General features: G+C 38.6%; 1 protein-coding gene across 1 annotated transcript in view; it reads right to left on the minus strand.

The window, feature by feature from the left end:
- The window catches only part of TWSG1 (twisted gastrulation BMP signaling modulator 1), a 67,996-nt gene that overhangs the window by 28,041 nt on the left and 19,584 nt on the right, over positions 1-20,371 (minus strand). Inside the window, exon 3 of the mRNA XM_031003585.3 lies at positions 14,646-14,745. Coding sequence (XP_030859445.1) covers positions 14,646-14,745 — 100 coding nt within the window. The remainder of the gene's footprint in view (positions 1-14,645; positions 14,746-20,371) is intronic.

Genomic DNA, 20,371 nt, shown 5'->3' on the forward strand with positions numbered 1-20,371 from the left:
GACAATGCTAACCTCATAGAATGAGTTGGGAAGAATTCTCTCTGCTTCTGTCTTCTGAAAGAGACTGTAGAGTCTTAGTATTTTTTCCTTAAATGTTTGGTAGAATTTACCAGTAAACCTATTGGGTCTGGTACTTTCTCTTTTAGAAGGTTATGAGCAATTGATTCAATTTATTTAAAAAATATAGGCTTGAAGTCTCGTGTGAGTTTCTTCTTGTGTGAGTTTTGGCAGATTGTGTCCTTCAAGGAATTGGTCCATTTCACCTAGGTTATCAAATCCTTGGGCAAAGAGTTTTCATAGCATTCTTTTATTGTCCTTTTAATATCCATAGGATCTATAGTGATGTTCTCTTTTTCATTTCTGCTGTTAGTAATTTGTGTCCTCTCTTTTTCTTAACCTAGTTAGAAGATCATCAATTTTATTGAACTGTTTGAAAAAACCAGCTTTTGATTTCGTTGATTATTGATTTCTTATTTTCAATTTCATTGATTTCTACTCTAATTTGTATCAGTTCTTTTCTTCTGCTTACTTTGGATTGAGTTTGCTCTTCTTTTTCTAGTTTTCTAAAGTTGAAGTTTGGATTATTGATTTTTAGATCTTTTGTCTTTTTGAATATATACATTCCAATGTTATAAATTCCCCTTAAACACTGCTTTCATGGCATCCCTCAAATTTTGATGTTATGTTTTCATTTTTTATTTAGTACAAAAGGTTTAAATTCCTCTTGAGATTTCTTCTTTCATCCATGTGTTTAGAAGTGTGTTGCTTAATCTTCACATATTTTGGGATTTTCCAATTATCTTTCTGTTATTGATTTTTTATTTAATTCCATTGTAGTCTGAGAGCAGACATTGTAGGATTTCTATTCTTTTAAATTTGCTAAGGTGTGTTTTATGGTTCAGAATGTGATCTATCTTGGTGAATGTTTCACATAAGCTTGAGAAAAAGCTTACATGCTTGGGTATTCTGCTGTTGTGGAATGAAATAGTCAATAGATATCCATTATATTCAGCTGATTAATGGTGTTTTTGAGTTCAAACATGTCCCTATTGATTCTCTGCCTCCTGGGTTGAGGGGGGTTGAAGTCTTCAACTATAAGAGTGGATTTCTACTGCAGTTCTGTTAGTTTTTGCCTCACAGAGTTTTGTTTTTGTTTTGTTTCATTTTGAGACAGAGTCTCATTCTGTCACTCAGGTTGGACAGTGCAGTTGCACAATCTCAGCTCACTGCAACCTCTGCCTCTCAGGCTCAAGTAATTCTGATGACTCAGCCTCCCAAGTAGCTGGGATTATAGGCATGCACCACTATGCCCAGCTAATTTTTGTATTTTTTTTTTTGTAGAGACAGGGTTTCGCCATGTTGACCAGGCTGGTCTTGAACTCCTGCCCTCATGTGATCCACCTGCCTCAGCCTCCCAAAGTGGCATGAGCCACTGCACCTGGCCCTGCCTTACATAGTTTAATGCTGTTGTTAGGTGCATACACATTAAAGATTGTTATTTCTTTTTGGAGAATTGACCCCTTTATCACTATGTAACATCCCTCTTTATCTCTGATAACTTTCCTTGCTGTGAAGTCTTCTCTGTCAGAAATTAATATAGCTGTTCTCACTTACATTCGATTAGTGTTACCATGGTATATCGTTCTCCATCCATTCACTTTTAATCTCTATGTCTGTATATTTAAAGTGGGTTTCTTGTAGGTAACATACAGTAGGGTCTTGTTTTTTGATCCACTCTAACAATCTCTTTTAATTGGTGCATTTAGACCACTGATGTTCAAAATGATTACTAATATAACTGGATTAATATCTATCATATTTGTTACTATCTTCTATTTGTTGCTCTTGTCTTTTGTTCCTATTTTTGTCTTCTACTCTTTTTCTGCCTTTTTGGTTTTAATTGAGCATTTTATTTGATTCCATTTTCTCTTCTTTTTTAAGCTTCTACTTTTTTTAGTGGTTGTCCTGGAGTGTGCAGTATACATTTACAATGAATCAAGTTCACATTTGAATAAACCATATCACTTCATGGGTAATGTGAGTACCTTATAATGACAAAATAATCCTAATTCCTCCCTCCTGTCCATGTATCATTGTTTTCATTCATTTCACTTATATATAAGCAAACATAAGCATATATTATAATGTATATATTATATATAATATATAAAAATATATATACATACAGTAGTTGTCCCTTATCTGCAGTTTTGCTTTCCAGTTTCAATTACCTGTGGTTGACTATCATCTGAAAATATTAAGATATTTTGAGAGAAAGAGACAGAGATCACATTCACATAACTTTTATTACCGTATTATTTTATTTTATTTTTATTTTATTACCATATTATTGCTATAAATTGTTATTATTATTGTTAATCTCTTACTATGCCTAATTTATAAATTAAACTGTATCATAGGAATGTATGTATAGGAAAAAGTATAGTATTTATAAGGTTTGGTACTATCTGTGGTTTCAGGAATTCACTGTGGGCCCTGGAATGTATCTCCCACCGATAAGGGGGAACTACTGTATACACAAATATATAATATATATACATACATAGGCACACATAATTAAATACATTGTTGCTATTATTTTGAAACAGCTGTCATCTGTTAGATCAATTAAGAATAAAAATGTTGGCCAGGCGCGATGGCTTACGGCTGTAATCCCAGCACTTTGGGAGGCCAAGGAGGGCAGATCATGAGGTCAGGAGTTCGAGACCAGCCTGGCCAACACAGTGAATCCCTGTCTCTACTAAAAATACAAAACATTAGCCGAGAGTGGTGATGTGCGCCTGTAGTCCCAGCTACTCAGGAGGCTGAGGCAGGAGAATCACGTGAACCGGGGAGGCGGAGGTTGCAGTGAGCTGAGACTGAGCCACTGCACTCCAGCCCGGGCGACAGTGCGAGACTCTGTCTCAAAAAAAAAAAAAGAATAAAAATGTTTCACTTTATCTTCACTTATTCTTTGTGTGTTCATTGCTATTGGAGAAGGACTTCTTTTTAAAATGTCTTCTAAGAAGGCAGAGAATATATAGGAAATATACTACAAGCAACTTCAAAGTTCTTTTTAGGATAAGGAAGGCAAACTATGTATACAAGTGATTTATAGGCTGGGCGCAGTGGCTCACGCCTGTAATCCCAGCATTTGGGAGGCCAAGGCAGGCTGATCACGAGGCTAGGAGTTTGAGACCAGCCTGGCCAACATGGTGAAACCCTGTCTCTACTAAAAATACAAAAATTAGCCAGGCATGGTGGCACGTGCCTGTAGTCCTAGCTACTCGGGAGGATGAGGCAGGAGAATAGTTTGAACCCAGGAGGCAGAGGTTGCAGTGAGCCAAGATCACGCCATTGCACTCCAGCCTGGGCGACAGGGCGAGACTCCATCTCAAAAAAAAAAAAAAGTGATTTCTAAAATCCTTTAAATCAATGCAGTTTCTTTGCTTTGGCTGAGACTCACATTTAAGGTCATATATAAATACTAAAAACAAAAAGTAACTTCTAAATATTCATAATGCAATCTCAAACCTGCTTTTGTGGCAACTTAAGGGACTTTTATAAGCAATTTTAAAGTATAGGGTCAATCTGTCATTTCTAAAAGTGAGGGAAGTTACATAAATCTAATAGGCCCAATAGGTATCACACAAAAGGGTTTTTTTTTTTTTAAGTTTAATCTGGAGTAAAGGTACTGCTATTCAGTTTCTCAGAGAAACACCTTAGAGTTAAGTGATCATTATTCCATTTTAGCTACTTAGAGAAAAATCTCCTTAACTTAAAAAATGAACAGTTACCTAACATAGCTTTTTTTGGAAGAAAAAGTTTATTGAAATTGTTCCTGAATATTATGCTATGGCTCATATTTTATACAACTCACAAGTTTTGATGGGCTCAAAGCAGAAAAGGATACTTAAATGAATATTCTTGAAGAAAATTCACTCTAAGGAAGAAGCTACTATTACTAGTAGAAAACATCTGTGGCTGGAGTTAATTTTGGAATTAGGTCCTGTGCTATTTGACCCAATGGATAAATTACATTCAGTTTTCTTTTTTAGTCAGTTTTCTGAATCAATGCATCAGCTTTAAAAGTAAACTCTGAATAGGCCTAAATGACTCTAGTCTTTGGTGTCTTTAAGTACTTATTGGGTAACAATTGCAAACATCTAGACCAAACAAACATCTTTGGCAAAATAAAACCCAACAAAAAAGTACATAAGGCATTATCCTTTGGCATACCAATTCTGGTATATGTGTTCAGTGAAATTCAACACTGACGATGGTTGAATTTGGGAAGAGATTGGAAAGTGATCATTATGTATCTAAAACTAGGTAGAGGAAAATACAGAAAGTGCCACAACATTGGTCTGGACAATAATTTTTTTTTTTTTTTAGACGAAGTCTCACTCTGTCACCAGGCTGGAGTGCAGTGGCATGATCTTGGCTCACTGCAACCTCCACCTCCTGGGTTCAAGCAATTCTGCTGCCTCAGCCTCCCAAGTAGCTGGGACTACAGGTACACACCACCACACCCAGCTAATTTTTGTATTTTTAGTAGAGACGGGGTTTCACCATGTTGGCCAGGATGGTCTTGATCTCTTGACCTCACGATCCGCCCACCTCAGCCTCCCAAAATGCTGGTATTACAGGTGTGAGCCACTGCGCCTGGCTGGACAATGATTCTTTGGGACATGAATCCAAAAGCACAGGGAACAAAAGCAAAAACGGACAAATGGAATTAACTCAAAGTAAAAAGCTTCTGCACAGTCAAGGAAACAATCAATATAGTGAAGAGACAATCTACAGAATGGGAAAAAATATTTGCAAACCATACATTTGATAAGCGGTTAATATAAAAAATATGTAACGAACTCAGGGGGCTGGGCATGGTGGTTCACGCCTGTAATCCCAGTGCTTTGGGAGGCTGAGGTGGGAAGATCACTTGAGGTCAGGAGCTTGAGATGAGCCTGGGCAGCACAGAGAGATCCCATTGCTACAAAAATTAAAAAGTAAGCTGGGTATGGTGGTGTGCACACTCCAGCCTGAGCAACGGAAGAAGACCTTGTCTCAAAGCAAAAAAAAGGAACTCAAACTACCTAACAGTGAGAAAACAAATAATCCAATATTAAAAAATGGGCAAAGGGCCCAGGTGCAGTGGCTCATGCCTGTAATCCCAGTATTTGGGAAGGCGAGGTGGGTGTATCATGAGGTCAGGAGTTTGAGACCAGCCTGGCCAACATGGTGAAACCCCATCTCTGCTAAAAATACAAAAATTAGCCAGGCGTGGTGGCGGGCACCTCTAATCCCAACTACTTGGGAGGCTGAGGCATGAGAATTGCTTGAACCTGGGAGGTGGAGGCTGCAGTGAGCCAAGATCGTGCCATTGTACTCTAGCCTGGGTGACAGAGCAAGACTCTAACTCAAAAAAAAAAACGGGCAAAGGATCAGAATAGACATTAATCAAAAGAAGACATACAAATGGCTAACAGATATATGCTGTATATGTAAAAATTCTCAAAATCACTAATCATCAAAGCAATACAAATTATTTATTTTATTTTATTTATTTGTTTGTTTGTTTGTTTGTTTTGAGACAGAGTCTACTCTGTTGCCCAGGCTGGAGTGCAATGGCACTATCTTGGCTCACTGCAAACTCCGCTGCCTGGGTTCAGGCAATTCTCGTGCCTCAGCGTCCTGAGTAGCTGGAATTACAAGTGTGTGCCACCACACTCAGCTAATTTTTTTTTTTTGAGACAGAGTCTCGCTCTGTTGCCCAGGCTGGAGTGCAGTTGCATGATCTCAGCTCACTGCAAACTTCACCTCCCAGGCTCAAGCGATTCTCCTGCCTCAGCCTCCCGAATAGCTGGGATTACAGGTGTGTGCCACCATGCCCAGCTAATTTTTGTATTCTTAGTAGAGACGGAGTTTCACCATGTTCACCAGGCTGGTCTCAAACTCCTGACCTCAAGTGATCTGCCCTCCTTGGCCTCCCAAAGTGCTGGGATTACAGGCGTGAGCCGCCGTGCCCAGCCAATTTTTGTATTTTTAATAGAGATGGTGTTTTACTATGTTGGCCAGCCTGATCTTGAACTCCTGACCTCAAATGATCTACCTGCCTCAGCCTCCCAAAGTGCTGGAATTACAGACGTGAGCCACTGCACCCAGCCCAAAGCAATACAAATTAAAACCACAATAATGGCCAGGTGTGATGGCTCATGCCTGTAATCCCAGCACTCTGGGAGGCTGAGGCAAGTGGATCCTGAGGTCAAGAGTTCAAGACCAACCTGGCCAAGATGGCGAAACCCTATCTCTCCTAAAAATACAAAAAAATTATCCAGGCATGGTGGCAGGCACCTGTAATCTCAGCTACTTGGGAGGCTGAGGCAGACAATTGCTTGAATCCAGGAGGCGGAGGTTACAGTGAGCCAAGATCATGCCACTGCACTCCAGCTTGGGTGACAGAGTGAGGTTCCATCTCAAAAAAACAAAACAAAACAAAACAAAACAAAAAAAAACACCACAATAAGATATTACCTCATACCTTTTAGAAGGGCCATTATAAAAAAGATGAAAGGCAACAAGTGTTGGAGAGGGAGGGCATGGAGACAAGGGAATCCTTGCATGCTGTTGGTGGGAATGTAAATTAGTACAACCATTATGGAGAACAGTATGGAGGTTCCTAAAAAAATTAAAAATAGAACTAGCTCAGTATGTCAAAGAGATGTTTGCACTCTCATGTTCCCTGCAGCATTATTCACAATAGTCAAGACAGAGAATCAACCTAATTGTCCAAAAATGGATAAGGAAAATGTGGTATATATGTACAATGTGGTATATTTATACAATATAAAATACAATTCCACTTTATATACAATGGAATACTATTCAGCCTTAAAAAAAGAAGGAAATCCTATCAGTAGCCCCCAACCTTTTTGGCACCAGGACTGGTTTTGGGATGAAACTGTTCCACCTCAGATCATCAGGCATTAGATTCTCATAAGGAGCATGCAACTGAGACCCCTCGTATGTGCAGTTCACAATAGGGTTCGAGCTCCTGTAAGAATCCAGTACTGCCGCTGACCTGACAGGAGACGGAGCTCAGGCGGTGATGCTCGCTTGCCTGGTGTTCACCTCCTTCTATGTGGCCCGGTTCCTAAGAGGCGGCGGACTGCTACTGGTCCCTGGCTCAGGGGTTGGGGACCCTGATTTACAACATGGATGAACCTGGAGGACATCATGTTAAGTCAAATAAGCCAGACACAGAAAGGCAAATACCGCATGATTTCACTTATATGTGGAATCTAAAAAAGTTGAACTCATAGAAGCGGTGAGCAGAATGGTTACCAGGAGCTGAGGAAAGGGGAGGTGTCCATCAAATAATGCAAAATTTCAGTTAGATGGAAATAATAAATTCAAGAGCTCTATTGTACAACATGGTGACTATAGCTAATAACAATGTATTATATTCTTGAAAATTGCTGGCTGGGCACAGTGGCTCACACTTGTAATCCCAGCACTTTGGGAAGCCAAGGCGGGAGGATCACTTGTGTCCAGGAATTCAAGACCAGTCTGGATAACACATTGAGACCCCATCTCTACAAAAAATTTAAAAATTAGCGAGGTGTGGTAGCATAGTGCCAGCTACTCGGGAGGCTGAGGTGTGAAGATCACTTGAGCTCAGGAGGTTGCGGCTGCAGTGAGGTGTGATAGCATCACTGCACTCCAGCCTGGGTGACAGAGACCCTATCTCAAGAAAAAATAAAAAAGAAAATTGCTAAGAGAGCAGATTTTAAGTGTTCTCACCATACACAGAAAAGGTGAGGTAATGTATGTTAATTAGCTCTATGTAGCCATTCCACAATGTATACATATTTCAAAATAACCTGTTGCACTGGGTAAATATATACAATTATTATTTGTCAATTAAAATTAATAATAATAAATGATGTATCTAAATAATTTGCATAGTTTTTCTTAAAACAAAAAACAGAAAATTTGAACTCCTAGCACCTATTTATTCCTTAATATTAGAAAAGTAACATGTTAGAGTGAAGCAAGACAGAAATCCATTCTATGCAGGAACCAATGGATCTATCTGGATCTGACCTGAGATACAAGAGAGAGTCATAACGAAAAACCTGGATGTTCCAAAAGGAAGATGCCAAGACCCGTCAAGGTTAGTACTGGACTGTAGCCCTGAGTTCAAAGTCAGAGTTCAAGGAATTTGCCTAACAAAGAGCAGGATTAAGGAAGAAACATTTGATCCACTAGGTGGTAGAGCCTGTCTCAGGGTTGTGTTCCCAGCACAGAGCTGTCTGATCCTGTTTTCCTGGGTTTTGCAGGCACTGTGCCCGTTGCCTGACACCACCCACCTTTTCTGGCTCTTTCCCTGTGCCCCTTTCTTCCATTCACCACAGCGACATCTAGGATCTATGAGTTGGTGTGGCAAAATGAGCCAAGCTGTGGTTGCTAAGCAGGTTTTCAGCAGGCTTCCCAGCCTGGTCTTGGAGCTTATGATGCTTCCAATTTATTAAGTACAGCAAATGATCTTGGTACTATAAAGAATCTGCTATTTCTAGATTAACATTATACAAACAGTGCACCACTGAATTATAGTGTTCCATGACATGCTAAACAGGTGGCTCAAGATGAAAAAGTTCATGCTTGCCATGTTTTATTTATTGGCACAAGTTATTAATTTTTTCTTTTATTTTTTTGAAACAGGGTCTTGATCTGTCACCCAGGCTGGAGTGCAGGGGTGCAATTATAGCTCACTACAGCCGCAAGCTCCTGGGCTCAAGTGATCCTCCTGTCTCAGCCCTCCAAGTAGCTAGGACTACAGGCATGCATCATTATGCCCAGTCAATTTTTTGTTTTTTTTATTTTGTAGAGACAGAGTCTCCCTGTGTCGCCCAGGCTGATCTTGAACTCCTGTGCTCATGCGATCCTCCCACTTAGGCCTCCCAAAGTGCTGGGATTACAGGTGTGAGCCTCTGCGCCTGGCCTAGTTTTTTTCTTTTCCTTTCTTTTTCTTTTTCTTTTTTTTTGAGTTAAAGTCTCACTGCCGCCTAGGCTGGACTGCAGTGACTCAGACATGGCTCAGTACAGCCTGAACCTCCTGGGCTCAAGTGATTCTCCTGCCACAGCCCCCGCTCCCACCCAAGTAGCTGGGACTACAGGCACATGCCACCCATGCACAGCTAAATTTTTTATTTTTTGTAGAGACGGGGTTTTGCCATGTTGCCCAGGTTGGTCTCAAACTTAAGTGATCCGCCTGCCTTGGCCTCCCAGAGTGCTGGGATTACAGGCACGCGCAACTGCACTCAGGCAATTTTTTCTTCTAATTTAACATTTCCCATAGAATTCAACATTTATTTATTTATTTAAAAAATTTTTTTTAGAGACAGGGTCTTACTCTGTTGCCCAGGCTGGAGTGCTGTAGTGCAATCAGAGCTCACTGCAGCCTTGACCTCCTGGGCTTAGTAATCCTCCTGCCTTAACCTCCCAAGTAGCTGGGACCATATGTGCTTGCCATCACACCCAACTAATTAATTTTTATTTTTGGTAGAGATGGGGTCTCCTTATGTTGCCTAGGCTGGTCTTGAACTCCTGGGCTCAAGTGATCCTCCTTCTGTGGCCTCTCAACGTGCTGGAATTACAGGAATGAGCCATCATGCTTAGGCAGAATCCAACTTTTAATGCGCATTAAACATGAATCAAAAGTTACAATGTCTTAATGCCATTAAAGAGTCTATTATTAAATCATTCATCATTTCATGTTGTTCTAAAATGTATTTTAAGCTACTATGTAGTAGTGTAGGATTCCATTTACATTATACAGAAAAATTCCAGCTAATAACTGCAGAAGTAATGATAAAAATAGAAAATCATTGTTCTACAACTTTTTTTCTTCTTCTTTTTTTTTTCTGACACAGAGTCTCGCTCTGTCACCCAGACTGGAGTGCAGTGGCACTAGCTCGGCTCACTGCAACTTCTGCCTTCTGGGTTCAAGCGACTCTCCTGCCTCAGCCTCCCTTGTAGCTGGGATTACAAGTGCCTACCACCACACCTGGCTAATTTTTGTATTTTTAGTAGTGACGGGGTTTCGTCATGTTGGCTAGGCTGGTCTTGAATTCCTGACTTAAGGTGATTCGCCCCCTCTTGGCCTCCCAAAGTGCTGGGATTATACGCGTGAGCCACCACACCTGGCTGTTTTACAACTTCTAATGAAGTAGCTGACTCAGGCAATGGTCATCAAGAAGGGGTGAAATCACCGGGTGAAAGGCTGATGGGGACCTTTATCACAAAGGGATCAGACTTTCACCGTCGGAACTCATGGGATCAATTTTAGCATTACTAAAAGCAGGACATCTGGATATTGTTTGCCTTTGTGTACACTGTACCACTGTTCCCTCCTCCCAAAAACTGAGCCTCAATCTAATCAAGCCTTCATATCTAACTTCCAGCCTATAGGAAATAGAAAAGACCAACTAACAAGTTAAATAACCAAAAGAAGCAATCAGCCAAATCCAGAATGTGGTTTATTTTGAAGAAACCAATCATGACTGACTAGTTTCTTCAAAAAGCCAATGGAATATTAAAGGATGGGAGAGAGGGGGAGGAGAAACTGTTTTAGAATAAAAGAAACTTAAGAAATCTAACAACCAAATACAGTGAGTAATCTTTGTTGGATCTTGATTTGAGTAAAACAACTGTAAAAAACATTTAGTCAATCAGTTAAATCTAAGTATGATCTGAGTGGTATTAGACGACATTAAAGAAGTACTGTTAAATGGCCGGGTGCAGTGGCTCACACGTGTAATCCCAGCACTTTGGGAGGCTGAGGAGGGCAGATCACTTGAGGTCAGGAGTTCGAGACCAGCCTGGCCAACATGGTGAAACCCCATCTGTACAAAAAAATACAAAAAATTATCTAGATATGGTGGCGTGTGTCTGTAGTCCCAGCTACCTGGGAGACTGAGGCAGGAGAATCACTTGAACCCAGGAGGTGGAGGTTGCAGTGAGCCAAGACCACACCAGTGCACTCCAGCCTGGGCGAGAGAGCAAAACTCTGCCTCAAAAATAAAAATAAAAATAAAATAAAGATGTGCCGTTAATTACATTAGGCATAGTAATGACATTGTGTTATGTAAAAATACTCTTTTTTTGAGATGTATAACTAAAGGACTTCACGGATAATAGTGAAATGATTTACTTTGTAATACCTAAGCAAAACAAAAAGGTTGTGGGGGAAGATAGAGACACATACCAACAAACAGATGAATGGATGAAACAAGTCTGGCAATGTATTAATGACTATTGGAACAGGTAGTACGTATCACTGTACTCTCTATTTTTGTGCACATTTGGAAAAGTAAAAACAGTAAAAAAAAGAAAAAAGAGCTTGTGGGTGGAGATCTAGGATCCAAAACCCACAGGATTTCAGGAATATGTTGGACAGCAAAGATTAAAATCAACTATGGTGGTTACTCTTACCTTAAGAAAAAATCAGAAAAGAGAAGCTCTTATACAAGGGAGCCACAGGGGAAAGTTTCCTAGAGAAAGTATGTGCTGAAGTCCACAGAATGAGAGAGGAAAGGAAGGCTGCACTCTAATTTGGGTTCTCTCAGAGGTCTGTGCCCCACCCATGAAAAGTATGGGGACTATTTCAACTTAGGAAGGAGGAGCAGCCGCAGGTTTGCAAAGGATGTTAAGAGAGCCTAATTTGGAAGACAGCTGCCTACAAGGAGGAGGATTGCTGTATAAATAGAACTGGAATATCTCAGTTTTATCCTAGAAAGTAGAAAGATTAACTTAACTTAAAATGAAAGATAAAGTTACATTATGAACTTACTCAAAGTTTAAAACTGGACATCCAACCCTTAAAGGTAAATAAGCTTTTTTTTAAAAAATGAGAACTAGCCTGGAAGCATACCAGTTGCTTCTAAAAGTGTAGATATAAGTATGTATAATTATTCTTTCTCAGTGGAAAAAAATGCAGAACTCTCTTCCTAAAAGAAGACGCTGAACAGCACTGTCATCATGGTGTGATGGTTAAGACACACACATATATAACACACATACACTCACATTCATACACTCGCACAAACACTCTCACACACATACATACACATTATTTTAGGCAATGCTATTAATAAAAGTTCATTTGTGTATTTTGGCATCCATGTTTAAATTAAATTCTTATGTGTGAGGCTGGGCACATTGGCTCACGCCTGTAATCCCAGCACTTTGGGAGGCTGAGGCGGGAGGATCACTTGAGCCCAGCAGTTCAAGACCAGCCTGGGCAACATGGCGAAACCCTGTCTCCATCAAAACTATAAAAATCAGCTGGGTGTTGTGGCTCATGCCTGCAGTCCCACCTACTTGGGAGGCTGAGGCAGGAGGACTGCTTGAGCCCAGGATGTTGAGCCTGCAGTGAGCCATGATCACACCACTGCACTCCAGCCTAGGCAACATAGCAAGACCCTGTCTCAAAAAAAATCTTCTGTGTGTATATCAGAGATTAAGACGACTATTTCCTCTTTTTTAGTTTCATTGTACATATTAAATTAATATACAGTTAATGACCTAAAATAATTCAAAGCTAGCTGTTAGAGATACCAAGATGAATATAAGAGGACAGAGGAAAAGATACTTCTGCCCCCATTCTCTCGGAATTCACTACAAAACACTAAAGAAAAACAAGAAATGGAAACACTAACTCTATCTGTGGAGAACCTAAGAGCTAAAGGTACCTGACTGAGCAGTCTTCACACAGGCCATGCACCCCACAGAACCCTGAGGAGACTCAGGAGCTGGAGGCGCCAGTGTGGCAGAGGCAAGCCTATTCTGTGGGGGTAGTTACACCTTCAGGTCCCTGTCTCTTCTTCCACAACTGTAGGAGATGAGAGAGTTAGTCTTTAGAGAAATTAAACCAAAGAGGCCCTGGACTGGGAATGCCAAAAATGGCAAAGGGTAGAGATAAGTATGGGAAAAAAACAAGGAACGTAAATAAAAGTATGCTTACTGTTTACTGTGACCTCACCCCTCAGGTTCCCAGAACATTTGCAGCCTGGCATACTGCCCCATACCCCAGCCTCAACCCCAGCAGGAAACCAGGAGATCTTTCTCTAGAAAAAGTGTGCAACCCTAAAGGGAAAGATCTATAGACATGAAATAGAGGGCTCATCAGTGAAAAAGGCAGTTCATCCTCCAACCACCTTTTCGTGAGGCAAACTACATTCCATGCCCTGTCCATGGATTAAGTACTCCCAGTCCGCTTTGGAGTACCTAAATTCTACAAAGGAATAGACAGCCAAGGGTCACCAGACACCTGAGAAAATGGAAACCATGCAAGGAGTAGAAGGAAAAAACTCAACAGCAACCACAAAACAGTACAATTAAGAATCCCAGAAAGATAAGAAAAATATGTTACATATAAAACAAGAACAGTATGTTCCTTAAAAAAGGACAATCAGAGAAGGGCTCTTGGAAATTAAAAAAGGAAGTAAAAATTTAAAAAATTAATACAAGGGTGAAAAGATTAGGAAATCTCTCAAGAAGTACACCATACACCCAAAATACAGAAAGACAGATAATGGGATAACTCATTTAATTAATTAGTGCTTACATTATTATGCATCAAATGAGTATATATTATTAATTCATTAGAGTGATTATTAAGGTAAATACTGATTTCACTAGAAGGAGTGATAAAATCACACTGGGAAGATTAAGAGATAAGAGAACTAAATGCTTGTCTACCATAAGAGGAAGTCAACTGATAGTTTCTAAAATCAAAGAATCAAGAGAGTAGTATAGAGTTATTATTCAGAATTATGGAAGCAGTGCAACACTGAAAAGTTGAAAGTGGTAGTCTCTGGGCATAGAATCAAAGGCTTGGAAAGAAGTGAGATGGGATTGTTTTAGTACTATGTGACTTAAAAAGTATATGCATATAGCCTATTTCGATAAAGGATAATGTAAAAAAGATCAATATGATGATATTCCTGTTCTTAAGGAGTTGATACTCTGTTGAAAAAACATGCAAAACAACAATTATAGGAGCATGCAATAAATGATCTCTCAGAAGCATAGAGGATCCTCTATCTCAGTCAAATAAGGAAGGTTTCCAAGGAAAGGGGATACTTGAACTGGGGTTTTAAAAGTTAAAAATGAGTTAACTGGTCAGAGAAGGGCTGACAGGTGTTTCTTCCAACACACGTAAGTTTTCTTTCTAACACACAAATGATAGCATTCTATAAACATAATTTTGAACCTGACTTTTTTCACTTAACACATCTTGGAGAATGTTTCTTCTTATAAAACCTACTTCTTATTAAAAACAAAACAAAATGCTGCGCTTATAAAAAATTCAACAGTATAAAAACTTTCAAAATAAAAAGTTAAACATTCTGCCTTGGCCCCCCACTCTTACTTCCCAAGGATAAGCACTTTTAAATACATGTATAGGTAAATACTACTGAATACAATTGAATGTAAAAATACAATGTTCTGTATGTTTACTATATCTCACACACATACTTGTTTATGTGCATAAACTACATTTATATTCCTTAAAGTCTCTTAAAGCCAAGGATTCTGTGATAAGAAATATTAAGAAGTCTCCCTTGGTATCAACTTACCAACACAGTCACAGCACTCGTCCCAAAGGGCCCCAAGACACAGCATGCACTCCTTACAGCAGGAGCAATTGCCTTCTCCCGGCCGGCACTGGCAGAGCTCCTAGAAAAAAGACAGATGTTAAACTTCAAATTCCAAATAATTATATATAAAACTGCTACTTTTTAAGCAAAAAACCCTGCCATATTTGCATTTACAGTAATGTATTCTTCACATAATTTTTTATTCAACATTATTAACTATTCATCAGAACATAAATATCTACAATGTCACGTAGATTTTTTTTGGATATACTCAGTGAACATACTTTGAATGCTTTTACCTTATTTTGAAATAAGGAAAATATTTTATTTTATAATCCATAACTTGACTACCCACACCACCTCAACGAATAATTCAGTACAAGAACAAAACCTGCTTCTCAGCTATTATATTCATTGTCCAAATTTAAACAAATAGCCAACTTGTAGGGTTCCTCAATATGTAAAATGTGAGTAAAAGAACTTTGGAAATTCTATTTTTATTGTTCCATGATACAGCAAAAAGTGTGCTCGGTATGGTAGATTATTTACAAAGAAGGTGGCAATTATTCCCCTCTCTAGGTCTCCCCTCTTTGCAATGTAGCTTCGCAGCTCCTCTGATCAAAGGACAGGGTCAATTTCTAGACCTCTTGAATTTAGGTGATCCTGAGATTCACTTTGGTCAACAGAGTTTGGTGGATATGAGATTATGTCACTTCTGAGTTTAGACCTCAAGAAGCCTTGAGTGCATCCACTCTTTCTCTTAGAACTTTGCCCAGCTGCCATGTGAAGCCAGGATATGGCCATGTGGACAAGTCAGTCCACCTGGGGCCATCCTAGATCAGCCAGCTTCCAACCAACCAGCAGCTGCCAACAGACACGGGAATAAGGCCAGAAAACCACCCAGCTGATCCAGGCTCAAACTGTCAACCCACAGAAACAAGAGTTAAATAAATGGCTATTGTTTTAACCCACTAAACTTTAGGGTGGTTTGTTATTCCACAAGAGCTAAGATAGCTTGCTCTGTACGTGAAGTTCTAAAGCAATTCCTTTAGCACTTGCCCCTGCCCTCCCCTTGCCACCAGACTGCCAGTCCTGAACAAACCCAACTGAAATGGAAATTCCATAGCCACCACTGATTACTTGCTTTCCCTGGTTTAAGATACCATATATATTTATAAGAAAAACATTAATATTTTATTATTTTGGTGGAAATAACTTATGACAAAACTGATTTTACTCTCAGGCTTAGAAGGAACTTCACAGGTCAACAAAACCATCCTTCCATGTAACACCTGAATCGCTTCTATAGTGTTCCATCAACATATGGCCATTGCAGCCCACAGCTGACAAGGAACTTAATAATCCAAAGTAGCCGGTCCTAATCTTATAAAGTTTTAAGTGTTTTCTTTTGTTGAACTGAAGCCTGATTCCCAGAAGCCTGCTCCTTAAGACTCCCCTCCTCCAAATATAATTTCTCTTCAACAAAGCCATTCTAATTTTTCATGGCACCTGCACTGGACAGTTTGCAATGTCTGCCCTGATTGGCTGCCACCTGCCTTTGATTCCCACCCTGTCTGTCTGCAGCTCTGTTTTGAACTATATGACCTTTCTTCTCTCTGGCTACAAATAATTGGAACACAGGTGAAAAACAGACTGTAGCTGGTCAATAAGATTGTCTTCCAAGATTCTGGAAGTAAGACACAGATAACTGTCAATCTCTGTTAGGAATTTGAACTAGGGGATCATACAAAGCTGGTGCTGGGGAGGCTGTTTCAAAATAAGAGGTAAAAAATGATCCTGTGGCCCCCCCCCATTCCTATTTTCCAAAGATAAGCACCATGACATTCATGGTCACAAGGAGAAGAGAAGGGAGGGAAGACGCCATTCTAATTCCTAATAATGCTCTAGTTCTTGGTTCTAGTCCTTTGCAACCAGCTGCACTTCCTGTTCTTAGAGATACTGTTATCAGTTGGAGATATTCTTCATTGAGATATTCATATCAATTTGAGTAGGCTTTATTTATTTCCAACCAAAAAAGCCCTGTTTAAAACAAAATGATTTCTATTTTTATTCCCCCATGTCCTCATTTTAGATCAAATACTCCCATGGTTTCTTCACTTGTTCCCCATGACATGATGTTAACCCTGCCATTAGCTTTGTCATTAGGTGAAAGTGGGTAATCTTAAATCATCATCATCCCCATCACCCCCCTTCCCTGCTCCTCCTCCTTATGGCATAATGTAACTAGCCAAGAAGGAGAGAATCCCACTTACCTCCTTGATTGTGAACACTAGTTTTTAAAATTAAAGAAGCCTAAAATTTGTTTGTTTGGGGTAGCAATATGCTGTCAGCAACTGTGCTACTTTCAAATCATTCCAACAAATCATTTCAGTAAGATTTTAAAAATCTGAGACCTAATGGAATGCTATTGATATGCATGTTTTTAAAAATTAACTAGTGCAATGTAACTATTATTTCTCATTTCTGTACCTCAATACTGTGCTTTTAAAATGTAAACACAGATCATAATATTTATCCCTATTAAATTCATCTTATTATATTTCTACACTATTAGAGTCAGCCCAGTATTCTAATATGACATTTTTTGCAGCACCGATTTTAATTCCTTGGGTTTTGTTATTGTTTTTTGTCTCCAAAAGTCCCCTTGCTAATTATACAGCACTTTCAAGAATCAACACTTGTGCTATTTTCTAACTAATTCATTAGTTTGATATAAGTGTATATGTGTGACCTAATATATGCACATTGTAATATTTTGGTACTGCAGAATTTTGTACACTCAGGCTGCATTCATGTGACATAGACATTAGGTAACTTTGCTGGGCCTATTAGAAAGAGAGGGACTGAAAGGGCAGAGACTTAATGAGAAGTATAGCTGCTTCATCACGAAACTGGTGATGCGTGATTCAGACAAGCTCAAACTTAGTTGGAAATGTAGAAAAACAGAGTTGCCAAAGCTATACTTTGTCTTTGGAGTAAAAGAACATTTTCTGAGTACGCACTTTTTAGAAACACCATCAGATAAGAATACTAACAGTCTTTTTTTTTTTTTTTTTAGATTTATAAAGGTTAGCACTTAGTCACAAGAAATAAAGCTTTTTAAAAAATTTTTAATTTACTTTATATGTAGAAAATATCCTTTCACTATCTTAGTTGCTTATACAGGTTGAGTATTCCTTATCTGAAATGCTGGGTACCAAAAGTGTTTTGGATTTTTGAGTTTATTTGGATTTTGTAATATTTGCATTATACCAGTTGAGCATCCCGTATCCAAAAATCTAAACTCTTTCAATGAGCATTTCCTTTGATGTCATGTCAATGCTCAGAAAGTTTCCGATTTTGGAGCATTCTGGATTTCAGATTTTTGGATTTGAAATGCTCAACCTGTGTTTATATTATTAACTAAACTAAGGAGAAACAAATTAGAAAAGTAACAAATCTATTCAAAGAATATAGTCTCTCCTTTTTCCGCAGCTTCCAAACGGTAGCTTGCTAAATGAATTACTGTATATTATGCCAAATAATTTTTTTAAATGAATGTCAATTTAATAGTTCCCATTAGAGAAATCTGAGTCTGTGAAGCATTCATTATGCCTTTTACTGTCAGGTATTTGTGAAGTGTTTTAAACTAGAATGAAAAGGTGGGTGAGAATGAGATTACTGCGAACAAACAGAAAGTTAAAACTAACGGCCTATTTAAAAGTTGCTTGAACTTGCCCAGGTTATCTAGCTCTGAAGATTAAATGTATTTCACACCCTCTTGAAAGATGCCTGTCCTGCACTTTTACATACCGGTGTAAGAGAGTAATATGCTGTAGTCATATGCTTACTGCTTTATAAGTTAGTGATAGAATACAACGTGAAAAGCTATGGTAAGGAGAAACAAGAGGGAAACGACAGAGATAAGCTTTCATTACTGTACAATTAAAGAGACAAAAATCCAGTTTAAGACTTTAATGGTAAAAACTACTATTAAAACTTGTTGGACACCAAACAACAATATCCTGGCTAATATTTTTCTTTCTTTCTACGTTACTACAGAAAAGACTAAAAAACCATTGTCTTAATAAAGCAGAAATTTAATCACCATAAATTAAGAAATGTTCATAATTTGGGTAAATGAGCCTCCACATACATCAAATACACTCTATTCTTCATAACTCACATCAGCATTCTTTTTAGGAGATGGGCAAATAAGAAAAACAAGCTCCTCAAACCGACCTTTTGAAAACAGAGTTTGTGCCTGAAAACAGCATCTGTGCCTTTCCCATTTTCAAAAACACACCTCTTACTTTTCAGGAGAAATATAATAGGCAAATTTAATAGATGGCGTTTAAAATCTTACTGCAAATCAAGAGAGCAAAAATATGTCTACCCTATGACTACTGTTTTTAAGTCAAGAAACAAATTGAAACAATGAATTTCCACATGCAAATAATTATAAATAGCAGTTTTATGAAGCTCATCAAGTAATTCATTCTTTTCTATTCATTCTACATGCCCTTAAAAATCACATTATTGAATAATGTTTGGTTGTGAACATATTTAGAAATGTATAATATTTTTAACAGCAAGCAAGCTGCGGTTAGGATGAATGTTTCTAAATATAATAAACATTTGTAAAGTGCTTTGAACTCAAGTATTGAAAATAGAAAAGAAAAAACAACTCAGAACAACTCTCTGTGATGAAACAAGGATTACAGAAAAACACAAAAACTGCCCCATTTAAATCAAGCAGAATCTGTTCTTCAGAATACTTAAAAAGAAAACATTAGGCCGGGTGTGGTGGCTCACGCCTGTAATCCCAGCACTTTGGGAGGCCGAGGCAGGCAGATCACAAGGTCAGGAGATCGAGACCATCCCAGCTAACACGGTGAAACCCCGTCTCTACCAAAAAATACAAAAAATTAGCTGGGCATGGTGGTGGGTGCCTGTAGTCCCAGCTACTCAGGAGGCTGAGGCAGGAGAATGGTGTGAACCTGGGAGGCGGAGTATGCAGTGAGCCGAGATGGGGCCACTGCACTCCAGCCTGGACAATAGAGTGAGACTCTGTCTCAAAAAAAAAAAAAAAAAAAAGAAAACTTTACCCCTAGCTGTTTCACTTATAAGAACACATGTCTTCTATAACCAGAAAGGCTAAAGTCAAGATAAAAAGAAAGGTTTTACCAAAATTTTAAAAGTATTTCTTTAATTATATAAGACTTTGGAAAATATCTACTAGAGTAGAAAGAAAGAACCCTAAATTCCTCCCCCTTTGGTAAATTCCTATGCATGTCTAACAAAATAATGATTATATACTACCTTGATCTAAAAAAATAGCATTTCTCTATCATAAAAATCTGTCAACATAATTTAATCAGTGCATAATAGTACATCAATGTGCCAAAATTCAGAAACAGTGATTAAATTCTTAATCCTTTCCACACCTTGTCCACTTTCTCATTTTTTATCACCTTCATAAACTTCATCAGTTTCTATTTTACTATTATTTCAAAGTCTCCACTCCTTAAACAGAAAATATGGTAGAGTTGAAATTTAGAATTTTCTCTTTGGACTGGGTTATTTATATATTTTACTAACCTTACTATGACTAAATTTGGGTTCTGCTCAGTTGAATGGAACATGTGATCAAAACTAAACACCAAGTTCCCTGAAGTCCAAAATAAAGACTGACTCAATGCTTC

This window comes from Gorilla gorilla, chromosome 17 (assembly GCF_029281585.2).
Source record: "Gorilla gorilla gorilla isolate KB3781 chromosome 17, NHGRI_mGorGor1-v2.1_pri, whole genome shotgun sequence".
Taxonomy (NCBI): domain Eukaryota; kingdom Metazoa; phylum Chordata; class Mammalia; order Primates; family Hominidae; genus Gorilla; species Gorilla gorilla.